Here is a 21,719-nt window from a genome sequence, read left to right on the forward strand (position 1 = left end):
GCGGGTTCGAACCCCGGCTCGTACCAATGAGTTTTTCGGGACTTATGTACGAAATATCATTTGATATTTACCAGTCGCTTTTCGGTGAAGGAAAACATCGTGAGGAAACCGGACTAATCCCAATACGGGCCTAGTTTACCCTCTGGGTTGGAAGGTCAGATGGCAGTCGCTTTCGTAAAACTAGTGCCCACGCCAATTACTGGGATTAGTTGCCAAGCGGACCCCAGGCTCCCATGAGCCGTGGCAAAATGCCGGGACAACGCGAGGAAGATGATGAGACAATAGTATTAGCCTTCGGGGTCTATTAGAAAGCTACAAACTATACCTAACTCGTTCACTGTCGTTTTCACCTGAAGGTGGTCTTTCTTTTTTCTACCTTTTCTTGGCTGGGGTCCCATTCCACGTCGTCGGGGTCGTCGCCCTCGTAGGGCGCCGGCGACAGCGGGGAGAGCGGGCTGTCGGCGGGCGACTCCTCCCCCGCCTCCCCCGCGGCGGAGGGGGAGGCAGGGGAGGTAGGGGACGCGGGCCGGTAGCCGTGCGGCATGGACGCCAGCATGTCCGAGTACGTGTGCTCGGGGAGGGGGAAGCGGCGCGGGGAGTACGGTCGCACTGTCTGCAAGTAGATTATTAGTGGTTATTACACATGTGTATAATTGCATGAATTCTATAGTAATTTAAATTGTATTTTTTCCATTATTTTCTCGTAATGCATGTTAATTATAAGATGTAATTATTTTTGAAAAGATGTGTCCCGCCGAGTTTGTTGCCGGTCCCATATTGGGATACCCTCCTCCAATTGAGGGGGGATTTAAATCTTCTCGGGGCAGAGGTGTAGGGTTGGAGCCGGTCTACCTAGCTTTATTTGACGTTCATAAACGCATTGTAATTATGCCTACTTGAATAAACTATCTTTTATCTTATCTTATCTTAGAGAAATGGTTAGATTAGCAAAAAATATTCGGTTGGAACTTAATGGCTTGACTACATAGGGATGAATGTTGTGGGCGTGGGAAACCAGAAAGACTGGTCTCGTGCGTATATACGGCGCTCGTTTCTCGCATTTAGCTCGCGTGGCTGATGCTTATAAATACATCGAATCAAACTGAAATAAAATATACTGAAATATTTTCTGAAAATAATTTAATTTGTTCTAGTATGTACATCTAATCAAGTTTGCAACCGTTTTATCAATTGTGTTTTTATTATTATTACTTATCAAGTAATTAAAATGGATTTTGTTATTAACCAGGTCACAAATGAAGTAACTAAAACAATGAGATGTGAGCATTTGGTAAAATTAAGTTCATAGTTCGTTTAAGTGTAAAGAATTACTAATGAAATGGGATACTGCAGAAATCGTATTCGCATTTAATGGGATTAGGGGGAAAGAGTTCTAAGAATCGTTACGCATTGTCGATTAGTCGTCGGCGACTCGGGCTTTTGGCGATCATACTATAGGCAACTAGGGCCAGGAGACCGAGTCGAGCCCGAGCGTCACTAAAACGTGTCGCGTTCTTCACAACTACATGTATATATGTTCGAGAGCGAGACGGATACAAATTTGTCATTTCGACAGCCGCTTGCAGGGTGAACGCTTCCATTTGAACCCGTGTCGCTAGCGGTCGCCGGCGACCAGAGGGCCTACCGCGAACCACGTTGGACGTGTTGCCTCTCTGCCGCACTTGTAAATTCGTACGTAAGTGTGACAGGGAGGCAACACGTCGAACGTGGTTCGCGGTAGGCCCTCAGCATTCGCTCGTGCGTCGCTTCTACGGTCGAGTCGGGCGGGCGACCGGCGCCGGGGCGGCGACTGAGTTCGTAAACGCCTATATAAACTATAGGAAGTCACAGGGGCCGTCGACAGTGCTAATATTTATTATTATTGGGGTGGTACTGAGCCTTTGAGTGACACGTCGACCAGGTATTGATCTATTGTGACGGCCCTTTAAAGTTCATCCAGAAAATTACAGATGCTTTGGGCCGTAACGTTCTGTATCTCATAGGGTTGCAATACATGCCGCCCTAAGTAGGTACTTCTTTTTGACATTGGTCCACAGGAACAGAGAATGTGCATTGCAGTCTCCTCTGACTCCTGGCAGAACCTGCATGTCGCATCTTGTTTCTTGCCAATTTGAAACATGTGCTTGTTCAACTTACAGTGTCCAGTCAGTATTCTGGTCGCCGCGCACGTTTTGTGCCTTTTGAGCCCCAGAAGCTCCTTAGCGATTTTGCCGTTGAACCCTTTGATTAGAGCTTTCGAGTGTTCTTGTCCTTTAATCGATTGCTCTCGTTTTTTCTAAGTCGCTGAGCAGAGAATATGCATCCCGTTTTGTGATTCCACAGAACGGTTCTGGGCCGACCAGGGGTGTGTCTGCGCCCTTTCTTGCAAGTTCGTCTGCTTCTTCGTTTCCGTTAATGTCGGAGTGCCCTGGTACCCATCTAAGTGTGACTTTGTTGGAGTTAGCCAGTGCATTAATAGTACATTATTGTCGAGGTTCGGAAGTAGCTACTTGCTGGCTGAGGATTCGTTTTAAACGGACGACCTTGGGAGTCCGTTTAATTGAATCCGAAGCCAGCAAGTAGCCTTCCAGCCGAGTCATATATAGTGCTTTTCTTAAAAATGGTGCAAGAAATAGAAATATTGTACAGAAGCCACGTTCTAATTTTCACAGAAAAAAGTAAAACCATTAAAAAGATTTGCTTGCCGCCTTTAAAAAAAAAGAAGTGTATTTTTCTGCTGAAAATACGCCAACGTATTTGAGACACCTAAATAGTCGCCGTACCAACATTATAATAATAAGTGCTAATCATCTGTTGGCTGTTTAATGGACCTATGCCTTCATTTGATATGGCCATTTAAAGTTTTAAAAAGTTTGGAACTCGTTAAATAATGGAATTTGTATGCGACATTGCAGTCCCGAAATCGAGACTGCAATGTTTTTAACTTTTTAATTTTTTGAATGACCATAAACTACGCACTTCGCGACCTATTTTTTAACCGGCAACGTCGACTTTGCCGTTCATTTTTGAGAAAAGTTTGTTTTACAGTGCTAATAGGTCTCAGGATGTAATAGTTACCTCGTGGGGCTCTTGCACGGGCACGGGCGGCGGCGGCGGCGGGGTGGGTGGCGGCGCGTCGGGCGCGGCGGCGGCGCGACGGCCGCGGCGCGCGCCCAGGTAGCGGCCGCGCTCGCGCGCCTCGCTGCGCAGGTGCCGCGCGCGCACCGCCGCATCAGATATGTCCTCTTCCTGTAGTGTGACATGTACGTACCGATTAATCCCGGCCAAACGACGATAAACACCTCCCCCCAGAATCAAACTAAAATCTTAGATCAGGGGTCACCGAGTGGCACCTGACCGCAATGGTCATTTTATTTTAAGAACCGGACCGGACCCCTGTAGAGACTAATCGGTGACCCCTATCTTAAATAATACAAATACCGGTCGATTCACGAAATCGGGCGCGAATAGTATAAACCTATAAACGAAACGTTCATTGTACGAGTAAACACCTGTATCGGTATACAGGTGCGGCCCCCATTTTATTGGTTAATGTCGCACAGATGTAGTGCATAATTGTTTTCAATTGTATTTTCTCGAAAACATTCGTATTTGTTGTGCTACTTCAGACGACCTCCGTACTTTTTGTCCTGAGAATGACTGAAATCACAAGCCACATCGTATCGTTTCCGTGATACCGTAGACATTTTCATTCCCTCCTTTATTCTATTGGAGCCTCTTGTGAATCGACTTATACTGATATTAACCCGATGTATGAAATATCTCATAAAATAATCTTATCACGTACGAAATATACTCGTTGTACCTCGCTTTCCAACGACAGCCGCCTTATCTTAGACACGCCGTTGTTCAGACGCGCGTCCGACATCTCCATAACTCGCCACCTGTAAAAATAATGAATATAATTAACAAAAATACATAATAAAATTGTGAAATTCCCTGTTGTTGCAAACCAAAAGTTGACTAGGCTGCGACCCACCTAACAAAAACGACCATTTTTGGAACCCAACTTTGGCCATTTTAAAAAGGGAATAAAATATTATTAGCGACGCGCAGATTTCCTAGTAATTTCAGCGCCCATTTAATATTAGCTCGCGTTTTAAATTTAGTAACTCTAACACGACCGCAAGCCGTTGGCTTCGCAAGTTCGCATACCTCATCTGTTCATTAAATTCACATCACCGACTCCGAAATTTATACAAGTGGGTTCCAGCAAAATATCAATGCTTTTCTTACTCAAAAGAATAAAGCATATACAGCTAAGTCGAATCCTTTTGTTTTTGCTGCAATGCACTCAGTGGACTGCAGATTATTTCATTTTTCATATTTATATTACACTAGCGACCCGCCCCGGCTTCGCACGGGTTAACAAATTATACATAAACCTTCCTCTTGAATCACTCTATCTATAAAAAACCGCACCAAAATCCGTTGCGTAGTTTTAAAGATATAAGCATACATAGGGACAGACAGACAGCGGGAAGCGACTTTGTTTTATACTATGTAGTGATTTCGAACAATTAAATTGTGTACTTTAGTTTACTTTTCTGTTTGTTAATATATTTTGTAAATGGTGTGGTCGCAACAACCATAGTAGGTATAGTATGTTACTTGGGCGTGACGATCTCCTTGTATGTGAGTATCTGCGGGCGCGTGGCGGCGGCCACGGACTGCGGGATCACGATGTTGTCGATGTCGAACGACGCCGCGCGAGCGCGCGCCTCCGTGCTGCCGCGGCCGCGCGACCTGCGACACGACACCTCGTTTCATTTATTCAAGAACAATTTACATCGTGTTTGAATATTCAATATACAGTGTGGAAAGATAAGTCGGGCCCTGGAGGGAAACTACCTTAAATCCTTAAGCTGGCTCATTTTACTTAAAGGAGACATTACTTTATTTTTAAAAAGAAACAAAACTGCATTCAAAGATTTTCTAAAACTCACTTGCCTCGCCCGGGACTCGAACCGACTTAAAATTCCAAGAAATAAAAACTCGCAATTTTATTCTACTAGTCGATACAGTTAATGTTAATGATAACATTTCTCCAAGAAACATTAGGTCTTAAACTCGTCTGTCGTACAAAAAATCCATAAAATGTAATATTTAGTACTCAAGATTTTTTTAGACAAGCCAAATTGAAGAAAAAAAGAAAAATACTTTGAATACAGTTTTGTTTCTTTTTAAAAATAAAGGAATGTCTCCATTAGTAAAATGAGCCAGCTTAAGGATTTAAGGTAGTTTCCCTCCAGGGCCCGACTTATCTTTCCACACTGTATATACAGTTATGATTAGCCTAGTGGACAAAACAAAAAAGCATGCAAAACATACATGATAATTCAATAAATAAATTATATTATGACATTAAGCGTTTCAACAAACAACCACAGCAAATTCATCATCTTCCTCGCGTTATCCCAGCATTTTGCCACGGCTCATGGGAGCCTGGGGTCCGCTTGGCAACTAATCCCAGGAATTGGCGTGGCGTAGTTTTTACGAAAGCGACTGCCATCTGACCTTCCAACCAGAGGGTAAACTAGGCCCTTATTGGGATTAGTCCGGTTTCCTCACGATGTTTTCCTTCACCGAAAAGCGACTGGTAAATATCAAATGATATTTCGTACATAAGTTCCGAAAAACTCATTGGTACGAGCCAGGGTTTGGACCTGCGACCTTCAGATTGCAAGTCGCACGCTCTTACCGCTAGGCCAGCGCTTTTTTTGAATTATACACCATATTTGTAATTAAATTTGCGAGCAAAGAAATAAAACACAAGTCAATATTAACACATTCACTGCCACCCAGCCAAACAAGACATCCGCGCCAGGTCAGAAAAATTTCGTCATATAAAGCTGTAGTACCACAATCTCGACTATCGGATCGTCCGGCCTGGGAACGAAATCATAAAATACCCGATATACGGGTTTTCGGCACTGAATGTGAACTACATTAATATAGCTAGTCAAGCAAATCTTGCCAGCAAAAAAAGGCGCGAAATTCAAATTTCCTATGGGACGATATTCCTTCGCGCATACATTTTTCAAATTTACCGCCTTTTTCTACTGACAAGATCTGCTTGACCAAGTATATAAACAAAGATTGGGTGCTATTTTTCGAAAAAAAAAAATGGTTTTAGGAATCCATTCGTTATTTATGGTTCAAAAAAGTGTGAAACATTACAAAAAACTTTAAGACAACTCAAATATAATACCTTTCATAAGTAGAAGTTACATTTTCATCAGACTGTTTCCTTTCTTTCATTCTTCTCGATAAAGGTGGTCGGCCTCTTTTCAATCCTGAAATAGAATATAACATTTATAGTTTGTCAAAGGACTGTCTCATTTCAAACATAGACAGAGAGAATCATACTACCTTTGTCTTACACTAGTACTACCACTTAAAAGAAAAGGATGAGTATAGTTTTATTTGCTCTTATTTACTGACTGACAAATCGGTTTGACCAACTATATTTAGATTTTTTATTCTGTAATTATTTTAGACCGGGTAATTTGTTCGGCCCATCGGCGTTTCGAACGTTTAGTTATTTTAGAAACAAGGAAGTCGTTTACATTTTGACGATAGGTCAGGTTGATGTTTGGCAATGATATTATAACTATGGCATAGATTAGATTTATTTATTTCACAACATATGATTACAGTACAAATTACATTAATGTCAATTTATAAGAATCTATATTGTAATCGTCAGAAATACATTTAAATAATAGCAAGATAATCTAAATAAATTCATAATATGAAAAAAATATCCTAACATAACATACTGCTAGGCTAGCACATTATTGGCGCGACAGTATTTTGCGGCGAGATAGACTACCCGACTCTCTTTTATTAATACAGTTAGTAAAAGACAATGATATTATATAACCATAGATAGGTTATACTCATACTTGAGGAGCACAAAAAATACTTCCATATTTATTTCTGTGCCTACGAAGAAACCTGTTATTTTTGATGAATTTTCTCATTCCATCCTTGTCACACTCGTTGTTAAACATAAGGTCGCCTCTTTCTCTTTCGGTGTGCGGGAGCTCGTTAGCACGTGCACATTTCTTGCTTGTCCAGCCGCGACTAAAGGCAACTTGTCCAATTTGTCACAAGGTAAGCGCTTCAATTTTGGAACGCCTATTAAATAACCTATCTTGAGATATAAATCATTGGTAAAAGACGGGTAGTCTATCTCGCCGCGAGGTACTGTCGCGCCAATCATGTGCTCTCGGTGTAGGGTTACCAGATCGAAAGGCGCTATTATCGGGAAAAAATATAATTCTTTCGGGATTTTGGGACTTAAGTCGGGAAAAAAGAAACATTCAAATTAAAGTAATTGTATTAAAAACAACGATATTTTACATTATTGGCACTACGTCAGCTGCTCTGCCCAATCTCACCATGCCGCGCTGACGGGCTCGACGCGGGTCGCTTGCTCGCTCGACGACAGTTAAGGAACTTGAAATTATTGTTTTATAACGTGAATAAATAAATAAATAAATATATAAATATTATAGGACATTATTACACAAATTGACTAAGCCCCACGGTAAGCTCAAGAAAGCTTGTGTTGTGGGTACTCAGACAACGATATATATAATATACAAATACTTAAATACATAGAAAACAACCATGACTCAGGAACAAATATCTGTGCTCATCGCACAAATAAATGCCCTTACTGGGATTCGAACCCAGGACCGCGGCTTCACAGGCAGGGTCACTATCCACTAGGCCAGACCGGTCGTCCTCGCTCGGTCGGTGAAGCTGTTTTTCGGGACAATTTTATCTTTGTCGGGAATCGGGAACACGTGCTAAAAATCGGGAGAATCCCGCCAAATCCCGACCATCTGGCAACCCTATCTCGGTGTATAAGTTAGTGTGTGAACGTACTGATGGGTCGGCGCGGCTTGGGCGGCGTGCGCTCCGGCCGGGGCTCGGGCCGCGGCGCCTGGTGGTGCGCGCCGCGCCACGCGCCCGCCGCGCGCGCGCGGAACCAGCGCGCGGACGTCAGCGCGCCCAAGTGCAGCCCGAGGGAAATGTCTGCAACACAACCGTTCCGTTATCAAACCTGCTCATCAACACGAGGGACGACGAGTAGAAACAACCTATAAAACGTTCAATTCATAAGCCCCTATGAAGTTCATACGAAAGAAACAATTTTTAGGGTTCCGTACCCAAAGGGTAAAAACGGGACCCTATTACTAAGACTCCGCTGTCCGTCCGTCCGTCCTTCCGTCCTTCCGTCCGTCCGTCCATCCGTCCGTCCGTCCGTCCGTCCGTCCGTCCGTCTGTCACCAGGCTGTATCTCACGAACCGTGATAGCTAGACAGTTGAAATTTTCACAGATGATGTATTTCTGTTGCCGCTATAACAACAAATACTAAAAACAGAATAAAATAAAGATTTAAGTGGGGCTCCCATACAACAAACGTGATTTTTGACCGAAGTTAAGCAACGTCGGGCGGGGTCAGTACTTGGATGGGTGACCGTTTTTTTGCTTGTTTTGCTCTATTTTTTGTTGATGGTGCGGAACCCTCCGTGCGCGTGTCCGACTCACACTTGGCCGGTTTTTAATTAAAACGCGTTACTTTTGCTGAAATAAGAATAAGATAAAGATAAAAGATAGTTAACTCAAGTAAGCATATTACAATGCGCTTATGAACGTCAAAATAAAGCTACACCAGCTCCAACCCTACACAGGTGTGAGGCAGATGCCTCGAAAAGATTTAAATCTCCCCTCAATTGAAGGAGGGTATTCCAATATGGGACCGGCAAATGATGAGAAGAGATGAGTCTTCACCCCAAGCAAAAAGTACAGACAACACCACACTCGCAACCCACATGCACTCTACTTTACTTTAGATGTGCGTTTCAGCTCACTTTGTTCCCACCTGGCTTACGTTGCACCACTATTTGGTTTTAAATTACATATTTCTCACTACAAAACTATTGAAAATGCAAAGAGTTTTTCTGCCTATTTTCGACAAACTGCTAGCCTATAATTTACATCACAATATGTACCCTTGAAGTCGCTAAGCACAGGATGGTAGCCGGGGTCCAGCCTCGCGAGTCCTTCGGACGGTGGTTGTGTAGGTGAAGCGCGCCCGGTGCACACACAGCAGCTCTCCAATCCATGCTCGCAGCTGCAACTGTATAACAAAACAACATTGTTAAATAAACAACAGGATTTCAAAAAACCTCTAGAAATTCAATAAAACATTAACTCCATCCCAACAAACAAGTCTACTAAAAGTCAAACAGATTTCGAAGATACCATTAATTAAGCAATTGTTGGAAATTTTGCGAACTAACTAAAGGTTCCGTGAGTTCCGTCACACAGGCGGGCGGGGCGCGCCGCTTTTACATATAAAACGCTCACGCTCCGCTCACGCCCCGCCCGGAAAACGCGCCTGTTTGACGGAACCTTAAGAAAACCACCTAATTGCCCCAAATGGGAACTATTTACTACACAAAAGCAGGGTTGGTAGCTCTATGATTACTGAATCTGTAGTAACTTTTTCTATTTCAATATCTCTCATCATAGTGGTCGATAGCGTACGCAAAACAGAACGCCAAACTGAAGGCCCTTGTATAAGATAAAGCCCTTGCTACACGGTCGCCGACAAGCCCCTCAGACCGCGTGGCCTTGGTCTGGACGGACCGTGTAGACAGTTGTTTCCAACAAAATTTGACCAAAACTGACCAAGGTCAGACCAAGGACAGACGGTTAGAAGGCTTGTCGGCGACCGTGTAGCAAGGCCTTAAGGCTCATTATATTCTAAACACTACTTACTGCACATCAGCAGGCTTGGCGGCCTTGTTGGTGGCTATATGCAGGTTGTGCATCTGCAGCAGCCTCCTCTTCTTGAAGGTGTCTCGGCGGAGCGGCCGGTGGCGCGCGCAGGTCTCGGTAGCCGAGTCGTCCGCGAGGGTGGCGCCAGGCAAGAGGCCCTCGTAGGCGGACAAACACTACTTACTGCACATCAGCAGGCTTGGCAGCCTTGTTGGTGGCTATATGCAGGTTGTGCATCTGCAGCAGCTTCCGCTTCTTGAAGGTGTCTCGGCGGAGCGGCCGGTGGCGCGCGCAGGTCTCGGTAGCCGAGTCGTCCGCGAGGGTGGCGCCAGGCAAGAGGCCCTCGTAGGCGGACAAACACTACTTACTGCACATCAGCAGGCTTGGCAGCCTTGTTGGTGGCTATATGCAGGTTGTGCATCTGCAGCAGCTTCCGCTTCTTGAAGGTGTCTCGGCGGAGCGGCCGGTGGCGCGCGCAGGTCTCGGTAGCCGAGTCGTCCGCGAGGGTGGCGCCAGGCAAGAGGCCCTCGTAGGCGGACAAACACTACTTACTGCACATCAGCAGGCTTGGCAGCCTTGTTGGTGGCTATATGCAGGTTGTGCATCTGCAGCAGCTTCCTCTTCTTGAAGGTGTCTCGGCGGAGCGGCCGGTGGCGCGCGCAGGTCTCGGTAGCCGAGTCGTCCGCGAGGGTGGATCCGGGCAAGAGGCCCTCGTAGGCGGACAAACACTACTTACTGCACATCAGCAGGCTTGGCAGCCTTGTTAGTGGCTATATGCAGGTTGTGCATCTGCAGCAGCTTCCTCTTCTTGAAGGTGTCTCGGCGGAGCGGCCGGTGGCGCGCGCAGGTCTCGGTAGCCGAGTCGTCGTCCGCGAGGGTGGATCCGGGCAAGAGGCCCTCGTAGGCCGACGGCTGCGCCGGTTCTCCTTCGAATTGGACGGGACCTTTGGCTTCGCGGACCTGGACAGTTTGAGAATGATTAGTGTAGATTTCCTTGATCGCTCACTCTCAATTCCCAAGAACCCTAAAACTAAGCGTAGTTTTATGTAAATAACGTTTGTAAAACACACTGGATTGCGGCAAGTATTTTCAGTTGATAGAAAGTCGTAGATTTAATTAAGTTTAAACAAATAAAGACAGAAATATTTGTTTCCTGATTATAACAGGAAAAGTCGTAACACATGACCAAACATACGTACTGTAATCAAGTTGCATAAATAGGGTATTTAATACATTAAGGATAACAGAATCATGATTATAATCATTCAGTTATTTATTAGTTATATCAAACTGTTTGAACTGTTTTAATGAACTAGCAAGTCACTAATTTACCAAATCAATCAAAATAATTATAAACATCTGTGTACTATGAAGAGTATGAAACCAAAATAGGCATATTCGAAATCATTACAAATAGTACATAATACATTCATTACCCTGTTAATAGGTAGGTAGATACAAATATTTTAGTGTAAAAGGGGTAAAAAGGGGTATGATCGCGTACTGTGCGGTTTAAGAGGAATTTCCTCCCGCGGACGCTCCGGCTATGGAATGAGCTCCCTTCAGAGGTTTTCCCGAGGGTCTACGGTATGGGGTTCTTCAAAAAAGGAGTGTACAGGTTTTTAAAAAAAGGTCGGCAACGCGCATGTAACACCTCTGGAGTTGCAGGCGTCCATAGGCTACGGTGACTGCTTACCATCAGGCGGCCCGTATACTTGTTTGCCACCTATGTGGTATTAAAAAAAAAAAAAGACGTGGTAAAAACGCGGTAATTCAAGAAACCATGAAAACCCAACCTAATTATTCACCAAGGTCTGAATCTGAAATATCTTTACGCTGTAATAATACGCGGTTCGATTACAAGTACCTAATCATACCACAAGAATGTGGTTTGAACAAGTCACTGCATATGGCACTCTATTATAAAACAAAGAAATACAATACAGAGAATCTGTATACCTACATACATTGATCCACTTATAAAAAATATGGATATCATATATCATGATTCATGATAAAGTTAGGTGAAAAATGCAAGTGAAAAATTTTAGTAATAACATGAAATGAAACAAATAGTTCCAATACTTCCATGTAATTTTGTCAGAGGGTGAACATTTTAAAATTCTACTGTATAGAATCCTGCAATCCGAACGAATGCGTGAACGTCGGAGGAACGCGATCCTTGCGACTATGTTCATAGCAATAGGATAACATATCAACGATTAAAATAAGATTTTCGAATAATAAGGAAACTTGTACTTCAATTCGCGCGGGGCCTGTGATCTAACTTATCTATCCTATTCACACGGTTGTATTATTAAGCCATGTCACCAAAAAGACAACTCCTTTAAGGCTTTGTCACACAGGCGCGTTCTCCGGGCGGGGCGTGAGCAGGGCGCGTCGCTTTTAAGCCGGCCGGGATCGCGCCACGCCTGTGGATGCCTGTGCGGTTGATTAAAGCCGGCTTCCCACGGCCCGTTTTTTCACAGATCTGACCGCGCCTCTACAGGCCGACAGATCGTGGGAACGGAACGGTCGCATCCGACGAGGCCTGTGCGCTGTCCCAGGTGAAATGAACCGACGCAGACGCGCCCCTACAGGCACCGTCGCGCCGCGCCGTATCCGACGAGGCCTGTCGTCACCCGTCCGATCCGTCGGGAGTCGGTAACTTCAAAGGCGCGTCGCGGCGCGGCGCGACGGTGCCTGTAGGGGCGCGTCTGCGTCGGTTCATTTCACCTGGGACAGCGCACAGGCCTCGTCGGATGCGACCGTTCCCACGATCTTCGGCCTGTGGAGGCGCGGTCAGATCTGTGAAAAAACGGGCCGTGGGAAGCCGGCTTCATCAACCGCACAGGCATCCACAAGCGTGGCGCGATCCGGCCTGGCCTGTAATAAACACGGGCCGTGGGAAGCCGGCTTAAAACGCTCACGCCCCGCCTGGAAAACGCGCCTGTGTGACGGAACCTTTAGCGTGCATTCGCCCGAGCGCCGCGTTGTGACTCTTGGAGTTAAAAATATAATCTACCCAAAGATTGTCTGGAAGATATTGCTCCCCTATTGTTACCTCTATTCAATAGTCTTATGTTTCTATACATGTACTGATGTGTGCAATAAAGAGAATTGTCTGTATAATGTTACCTGTTTATGTAGATCCGTGTGTTGCCGTATCTTGTACTCCAACTCCTGGACCTGAGCTTGGAGCCAGCACCAGCGCGTGGCGATGGAGGCGCGGGCGCGTTGGTACGACCACAGCGCGCGTTTCTCACTGGAACACGTATGGACAGTTGCAATGTTACAAATTATTAACTAGCGACCCGCCCTGGATTCGCACGGGTTAACAAATTATACACAAACCTTCCTCTTGAATCACTCTATTTCAAAAAACCGCATCAAAATCCGTTGCGCAGTTCTAAAGATCTAAGCATACATAGGGACAGACAGCAGGAAGCGATTTTGTTTTATACTATGTAGTGACGCAATAATGCTCAAAAATCAAAATAGGTTTTTTTTTTGCTTTTTAAAAAAGCAAAATTGCTTTTTAACAACTTTTGCCGAGTTTTGAGAGGTCTCCTGACTTGGCTGTTATTGAAAACATGGAAGGCAAAATAAATCGTGTAACTGACCAAAATATGATAAACTGTCTATCTAAATTAGAACTCGGCAAACCGCTGCTCTATTGAAGCAATAATTGCAGCTTTTAGCTAAAATATAGATCCACACTTGACTTTCTTTAACCGCTTAAAGCAGCATGTGTGCGCCTTTATAGTTCCAAAAACAGGTGTTTTCTTTTGAAATTGGCTCTTCTTTCTAAAGTTTGCTGCTTAAATAGTAAACAAAACCTTCTTAAAAAGTTGAGAGTGCTATGCTAGAAATGTGAATAATTTGATCACCATCATCACTCACCAGACCTGTCTGATGATCATACTTAATCACTAGACGATAAAGGCAAAATAAACACTAATACCGTTTTTTTCATGAGGTGTAAAAGTTTTGCTTCCAGAAGTGGGCGTTCGTGACTCAAAAATACGTGCTTTATCTAACTCGATCTTGATAAGTGTGGTAAAGAAAGAAGTGGCCTAGTTTTTGTATATGATTATGAGATGTAATGTAGTCACTTAGCTACATTTTACATAAATAGTACATTACTAGGAAGCTGCCAGTTATGTACTGAACTTAAAGACAATATTTCCATGCATGTCTAAGAAAATATTTTTCAAATTGTAAAACAAACACAATGAAGCATAAAGCATAGTACAAAGTAGAAAGTTGACAATGATTACCAGTACAAAGTGCTAAAAATTTTCAAGTTCATTATGTAGAAAGGTCAAAGATCCTAGTAGGTATAGGCAAGTTAGTTAACATGCAGGAAAATGATTCAGGCGCGACTATTGCACAGATAATGTAAACAGATAATAATGTGTGAGGAGCAATGACCTCACGAAATTGCCGTGGAGATTATATCAATACACGGTAACATATCGTAATTTTTATTTGATACATACTATGGTATTTAATTTTGCTTTTAAGTATAAATAAATGTTCAAAATTAGGAAGTAATGTGACATATATTATTCAATTATTTGTGACATTTCCATTTAAAAAGCACTTATAACATTATTACAGGTAGATTACCCTTACTATATTTAAATAGGTAACCCATTTTTACCATAAAAGAGATTTGTGTGCTTGGAAACAGACAAATTTAAAACACCAAGATATTTACTCAACATGTAACTAGGCAGATACCTAATATTAATTTAATGTAAATATAATTTAAGCCTAGGGTTAATATGGTATTGAATGGTACTAGCCTAACAGAACCACATAATTCAAGGTCATATTTCTAGCAAGTCTCAACTGGTTACAGCACAGTTGAACACTGAACACTGTCAACCATGTGTTTAAATTTAACAAAGAACATAGCAGATTGTTTTAAATAGGTATAGCACATTGAAGATCAACACAAAAAAGGAAGAACATGAAAACTGAATAATGATGCAATATGTTACCAATGGATGAAAGTTCAACAATTTTAAAATAAACATCACACCTATTTTAGGGTTGCAACCACGGATTTTCCACTTGCCACAATCCTGGCATACCTCTTTTCGCTTCCTTCACTTTCATAACATTCCTCATACACACTCGCTGGTGGGTGCTCTTGACCTGGTCTTTCTGCAGGAGTTCTCCAATTTAATCAGCAAAAGTCCACCTTTCAACTCCTTTTTAAATGTATGTGCCTTTGACTGTTGACTAGATTCTACATGTAACAAATCGGCATGACATGAGAATTTTTAAGAAGTACATACAAATTGTTCAAGTGTTCAAGGAATTTACAAACAAAACATTTCAATTTTATTACTTGTTATTATGCAATAGACAATAGGGTGGAGCGAAATCCAAAATTCTTGAATATAGCAATGGAACCCCTCTAAAAGGATGTCTAATTTTTTATTGTTTAAGGGAAATATAATAAAAAAAATATTGGTATATACTTTTAGCCCTCTACTATTCGATTATATATAGCAATATTTGTATATTTTTAATAAATTTAATTTATGCTTATTTTTTTTATAACAAGTTTTATTCATTAAATAACATCTTTTTGTTACAGATATACTCGATTCCTATACTTATTTTTGTTTATAACGTATATTTTTATGACATGGTAAAACCACGTAAATAGAGGTTTTATGGAAAAGGCCCTTTAACCCGGATATTGTGCACAAATTGCAGTTTACAACTTATTACAGAACCGTGAAAACTATTTTGAACGTGATAAGATAATAAAAATACTACTAGTAAAAGTAAATATATGCCTAACATACGTGTGAACATGACCCAAAAAGGGCGTAAGCGACGCCGAAGGGCAATATTTGACGCTCATTTAAACATATAAGTAACCCATTTTTTGCAGTAAAATGATACTTTTCGTAATCAATAACACCGTTACTTTGGCACAAGAACGTCTAAAAAAAATAACTCATATAATTTTTATACACTGTAGCATTTTCCTTGTTTTGCATGAAATTGCTGTTTAATATGAAAGTTTGAAATTTTATTATTTCATAAATATTGAAAAAGGCACAAAAATTTTGGTAATAACTTATTAAATGCTTATTAAGTATTATATAATTTCAATAAAATGTACACATATTAGTGAAATAGTATATTTAAATAATTGATGAAACTTTACCTTTATTAATTTCTTTAGCGGCTGGGTAGAGGGCTAAAAGTAGTGTTTATTTTGAAACTTGATATAATCACTATAATCTACATGACAAACTGCAACTTTTTGTACCGGTTCCACATTGATAATCAAATTTTTATTTTTTCCCATACAACGCTCCACCCTAATAGACAAGGGGCCTATTAAGTGTATTAAACTGTACTATAAGATCTATAATAATATAATTATGTATGATGCCATAATTAGCTACTGTTATTTCACAGTTCAGTGGCTTAGCATAAGGCATTGTTGACACATTTAGGGACTGGGATAGGTTAATGTGCTTAACCTACTTAAGCTGGCATTTTGTCAAGATTTGGGTACTCAAAGTATTGATTAATATCTTACGAAAGTTGTGCAATACCTAGATCTGCCTAATGTATGTATTAGGACTCGGGAAGAAATTTGTGTGGGGAAAGTTAAGAGTTGGCTTTTTTCTTACCTTTTCAAATAAACTTGCAAATTTCAGGAGTTTCAAGATATACCTAATCCTAGTTGGATACCTAATCATATTACAAAGTTTACATATAACACTGTGCACCCTTTCCCCAATATTTTACATTCTTTGAATGTGGACACATTTAATTATAGATAAGTATGAAAATGACCTGAATAATGCAATTTCTGGGACAAGGAGCTGCAGATAGTTTTAAACACTGTCCAAATATCTTCACCTGACCTGTACAATCAATATTGTGTAGCTAACAAGCACTTAAATAGTTGCATGTTTAGTTGTTTACTAACAATCTACGAGTCCTACCCAGAATGACACAGCTATAATGACATTAAAACAGTCAAGACACACCTCTGGCACAGCTGTTAGTATAGTAGAGCTTCAGATTTAATCATTGAGGAAAATCTTGCAAAATAACATTTAATTGTGGCAAATAAAAATTGATAACTGGATAGCTTTTATATGGATAATAAATTAATAATTCCTGTAACAGACAATACTGAAGTGTATTCTTTCTGTATGCTAATTCTGTTCTGTTATAAAACACTAGCATAAGAGAGGATGTCTGATGAAATTATGTATAGAAATGAAGAAAGTATCTGGAGTTTATAAGCCATAGAATGAGAATTTGAGTTAGGGTTATGGTAGCAGTACACTTTGACATACCTAATTAAATTAATACATTTAATTGTCAGAATAAAAAAATTTTGGGAGACAAAATGTGCATGCATTGGTGTTAGGTTTTTCTACTAATCATAAATGTATTTTTATGCCATCTTTAGATATTGTCAATCAATAGGAATAAAGATATAAAAAAGCGGCCAAGTGCGAGTCGGACTCGCCCATGAAGGGTTCCGTATTTAGGCGATTTAAGACGTATAAAAAAAAACTACTTACTAGATCTCGTTCAAACCAATTTTCGGTGGAAGTTTACATGGTAATGTACATCATATATTTTTTTTAGTTTTATCATTCTCTTATTTTAGAAGTTACAGGGGGGGGGACACACATTTTACCACTTTGGAAGTGTCTCTCGCGCAAACTATTCAGTTTAGAAAAAAATGATATTAGAAACCTCAATCTCATTTTTGAAGACCTATCCATAGATACCCCACACGTATGGGTTTGATGAAAAAAAAATTTTTGAGTTTCAGTTCGAAGTATGGGGAACCCCAAAAATTTATTGTTTTTTTTCTATTTTTGTGTGAAAATCTTAATGCGGTTCACAGAATACATCTACTTACCAAGTTTCAACAGTATAGTTCTTATAGTTTCGGAGAAAAGTGGCTGTGACATACGGACGGACAGACAGACGGACAGACAGACAGACAGACATGACGAATCTATAAGGGTTCCGTTTTTTGCCATTTGGCTACGGAACCCTAAAAAACATGCAAATTTTTATTCCAATAGAAGGTATACAATTTATTTACAAGCAATTTCGCAGAGCAAAGTATAAGAAACTTACATAGGCATGTGCTGTTGATGAGGATTGTTGTAGACCACTGCCTCATCATTGCTCTCTGCCCCTGATGAAGATGCAGTAGCATCTGAATCCAGCGCATGCTTTACAGCCGACACATGAGATCGCAGCGCCCCTGCCGTGTCCTCTAGACCTGCCAGTGTTCCTGAAGGAATAGCAATTGATGCCGATTTTGATGCATCACCTTTCGAGGTTCCAGCTCTGTAGTATTTAGGACCAAGTACTGAAGTAGACCGAGAGGAGGCACTGGCTTGCAAAGCTGATGTTGTCTCAACTTTCTTTAGAAATGCCTTAAGACCCATTGGTCTCCCTACACCATCTTTACGGGCTCCTCTCATAGCTTTTTCAAATGTATGAGCCACCTCCTCTGACACTCTTTTGCCTAATGTTCTGGCTTGCAACATCCTCATTCTTCTTAGTAAAAATGCACATCTCCGCTCCAGCTGAAGCTGTGTTGCTTTTATCTTCTCTTCTGTTGTGTGTGCATCAGCCTCTGAATCTACCGGTTCGGCCATATCAAAGCCAGATAGGGGAAATATGGAGTCAGCATCTCCTGTTGAAAGTACATCACCTGTTTCCAGTGTTTTGATAGCTTGGAGAAGGTCCGCTTGTCCCAGGTCAGTGTTATTGAGATCATTGAGGATCTGTTCCATTTCTTGGGAGTCTTTGGCGAGATTAGGCTCCTCCTGAATCCCCATATCGTCGTCGTCCATCGTGGCGAGATCGGAGCTTGACGCGAGAGCTCGGTCGCACTGCGAGAGCGAGAGGGTCAGGTCTGAGAGCTCTGGCAGGTCGGGAGGCTCGGGCGGCGCGTACGGCGGCTCCGGGACATCCATGGCGGCGGGTGGCCGGGGACCCGGGGCCATGACCCGCGTCGCCCGGCTACGCTCTCTCGTTATCCTCGCCCATAACGCCCTTATGTAATCCTGAGTTTCCCTTTACCAGTTAGCACTTCAACACACAATCACTTCACTACACTGCACAATCCGATCTGACCATTCTTTCCCGTCAGTCTCCCGGCAGTTCCACTGTTCCCCGGCCGAAACGAGCAGCCCGACCGGCGCGCTTCTGAAATACACAACGTTTAGATGCGATAAGAAGCCGGTTTTTCTAGGTGTAGCCAATGCAAAATCAATACCAAGCGTCATAGATACTCATACGCGACAAAATCTTCAGACATAGCTCTAAAATTTGAATTTTGACCCACGTGATAAAGAGTGGGCTAGCTGATCGCAGTTGCTTGTTTCTATCCGAGCGGTATGATAATCGAACAGGAAACGTAACACTTCAACACTTTAGCGGGAAATGGTCACACGATAACATCACTTTCTGCCGTTGAATAAATAACACCGAACACGAAAATAAAACAATGATGAATTTTTAAATAATAATGGCGGAATGAGGACAGAAAACAATCCGATCCGCCTCGTATTCCAGTGACGAAACGTACGCCACGGTTAGCGTACAAAGACAGACTTGTGAAAAAGAGATGGCTAGTACGTCCTTGGGTCTAGTACTTGCGCGGTAAAGTCAAATCAAATCTAATAAACCTTATAAAGTGGGTCGAATTGAGTAATGATAATGTATGATAATTATAATTAATTTAAATTAATTTACACTGGTTTTCCGAAGCATGTCTAACATAAAAGATTCATCGTAATACAAAGAGGCAGTTAGTTCTTACTTTTTCACAAACCACGCTTGTTGTATTTGACATACCTACATCTTTTGAAATATGAATTGATGACGAAATTCTTAGCAATTAACATAAATTCACTTAAGCATCAGTTAAATTTTCTTAATAAATCATACGATGTTAGAGAACCATAATATCTACAAATCAGTGTTTAAAATAATATCTCCTTAATTTAAAAGGAGTATACTTGAATTCCGACTTTCAACGTTTCGTTTTTCCAAACATCTAAACTACTTAGTCATTTCACTTTTCTCGGTGAATACCGATATAGAAATTATATACCTAAACTTTAAAATAAAAATATTATTACAAAACAAAGTATTTCTTGTTGGTGGCGTTAAAACAATGAAAACCTATGCATATAATATTTCTCTTTAAAAATATGTCGATATCAAAACGCAACAACGCGTTCCGATAAACGCAGATGACAGTTTAGTAAAAGTACAATAATTTAAACGACAGTCCGTTCCTTTAATAATAGTGGTAACAGACTATATCGGACAGGACCGCGACCTTGAGCATCGCACCCATAAGTGAGAGCGAGAAACAGATATATGTTTCTCGCTCTCACTTATAGGTGCGACGCTCCAAGGTCGCGGTCCGGTCCGATAGTCTGTTACTAGCTTGATAGTAGACTTGTCACGTGACAGCCTGACAGCGTGATTCGACCGCTGCAGCTGCAGCTACCGCTATGAAGCAGTTGAGGCACAAGACATTTTTTTACTACAATTTAATTTGCAGATAGGTATCTATCTGCAAACCAAAACCTCACATGAAATCTGTTCATGTTTAAAAAAATAATCAAGTTTCATTTTACATTTGCTACATCAACTGAAGACAAATTATTCTTTACTGTAGTTAACCCAGTACTAGGCAGAGCTAGTCATTTGTAATGTAAAAGTCCTTACATAATGATTTGATTTGCTAAATTATTGGATGGCTAAGACATGCAAAGCAAATTTAGACATTTTGTAGTTTTAGTAAGCTTGTACTGAACTGAATAGTTTCAGAAAGATGAATAAACCTTGGTGATGAAAATACCTTGCAAGTAGCTAAGTACCTATTTACTAAAGAAGTAAATATAGGTAGTTAATAGTTATTACGGTGACTAAAGAAATTATTGCAAATTTTAAGAATCCAAGATTTATTAGTTGTTTCAAATAGTGTTTGGTCTAAATTGCCAATTACCTAGATGTAATATCTATAATTACCTTGCTATATTATGTACTACCTAATGGTAAATACTGTTAATGTTGAAATGAGAATATGATTGCAGGTTTTGATTTAGAAGCTTGCATAATTAGGAAATAGGGTCTCATTGAGCTTCAGGAACTCATTTTTATTCGCTTAGAAAACAAAATGTAATCATAACTAACAATCTAAATTCATCCAATTACCTACTTAGGTACTGTTTATAAAAATACTAAATAAATAAGAACAATACTTAACAAACATTATGTTGTTGTCTTACCTGAATGCAAATCACAGAAATTTGTGGTGAAATCAGTATGTTCAAGAAGTGCAGAGCTGGTTCAATCTCCATTTTTGATTTTCCTTTTTTCTACAACCTAGAAAACAATAATTTATAACATAAGCTTACTGTACCTATTATATAGTATATTATTTGAAATAATCTTCTAAACTGACTACAATTTATACTAGAAATGACAGATGCGTGACATAGCAGAGTGTATGTCAATGTTGACAGAAAGTTTGAAAACAAAATACTTAGGTAGGTATCTGTTCTTAAGTTTTTATTATGACATGAACCAAAAATAATAATTTTAGATTGAGTAGGTACTATATTATTGTAAATAATGTACCTACATACTCCCTGTCACCTTTATATTTGCTTATCCAGTATATAGAAAACCTACATGTGTATTAAATAGGAATTTGAAATAGAATTGTCTCCTAATTCTCTTTATTAGTTTGTATGAAATTATTTTGTTTCATAATTTATAGTAGGTAGGTATAGCTACCTAGATTAATTGTTAGACTAAAGATTCATTTACCTTAAAGTACAAAATACTT

The 21,719-nt window shown here is 40.9% G+C and overlaps 1 protein-coding gene across 1 annotated transcript; it reads right to left on the bottom strand.

Annotated features, from left to right (window-relative positions):
- Window positions 1-323: 323 nt before the first annotated feature.
- On the bottom strand, window positions 324-19,640 carry LOC134651485 (KAT8 regulatory NSL complex subunit 1). Its single transcript, XM_063506599.1, has 10 exons — window positions 17,975-19,640; window positions 12,962-13,088; window positions 10,560-10,783; window positions 9,052-9,179; window positions 7,921-8,070; window positions 6,233-6,317; window positions 4,633-4,767; window positions 3,827-3,905; window positions 3,079-3,249; window positions 324-613 (listed from the first exon to the last, which is right to left on the bottom strand). The coding sequence occupies exons 1-10, from the start codon at window positions 18,853-18,855 to the stop codon at window positions 347-349; spliced, it is 2,247 nt and encodes a 748-aa protein (XP_063362669.1). The 5' UTR covers window positions 18,856-19,640; the 3' UTR covers window positions 324-346.
- Window positions 19,641-21,719: the final 2,079 nt, after the last annotated feature.

This window comes from Cydia amplana, chromosome 10 (genome assembly GCF_948474715.1).
Source record: "Cydia amplana chromosome 10, ilCydAmpl1.1, whole genome shotgun sequence".
Classification (NCBI taxonomy): Eukaryota; Metazoa; Arthropoda; class Insecta; order Lepidoptera; family Tortricidae; genus Cydia; species Cydia amplana.

Excerpts from the sequence above, each read along its gene's own strand:
- LOC134651485 (XM_063506599.1), bottom strand. The coding sequence starts at position 18,855 with ATGGCCCCGGGTCCCCGGCCACCCGCCGCCATGGATGTCCCGGAGCCG. Across the intron at positions 4,768-6,232 it reads GTAACTTCTACTTATGAAAG|GTCGCGCGGCCGCGGCAGCA; the intron begins GTATTATATTTG and ends GTCGTGTCGCAG. Across the intron at positions 3,906-4,632 it reads AAGGAGATCGTCACGCCCAA|GTGGCGAGTTATGGAGATGT; the intron begins GTAACATACTAT and ends TTATTTTTACAG.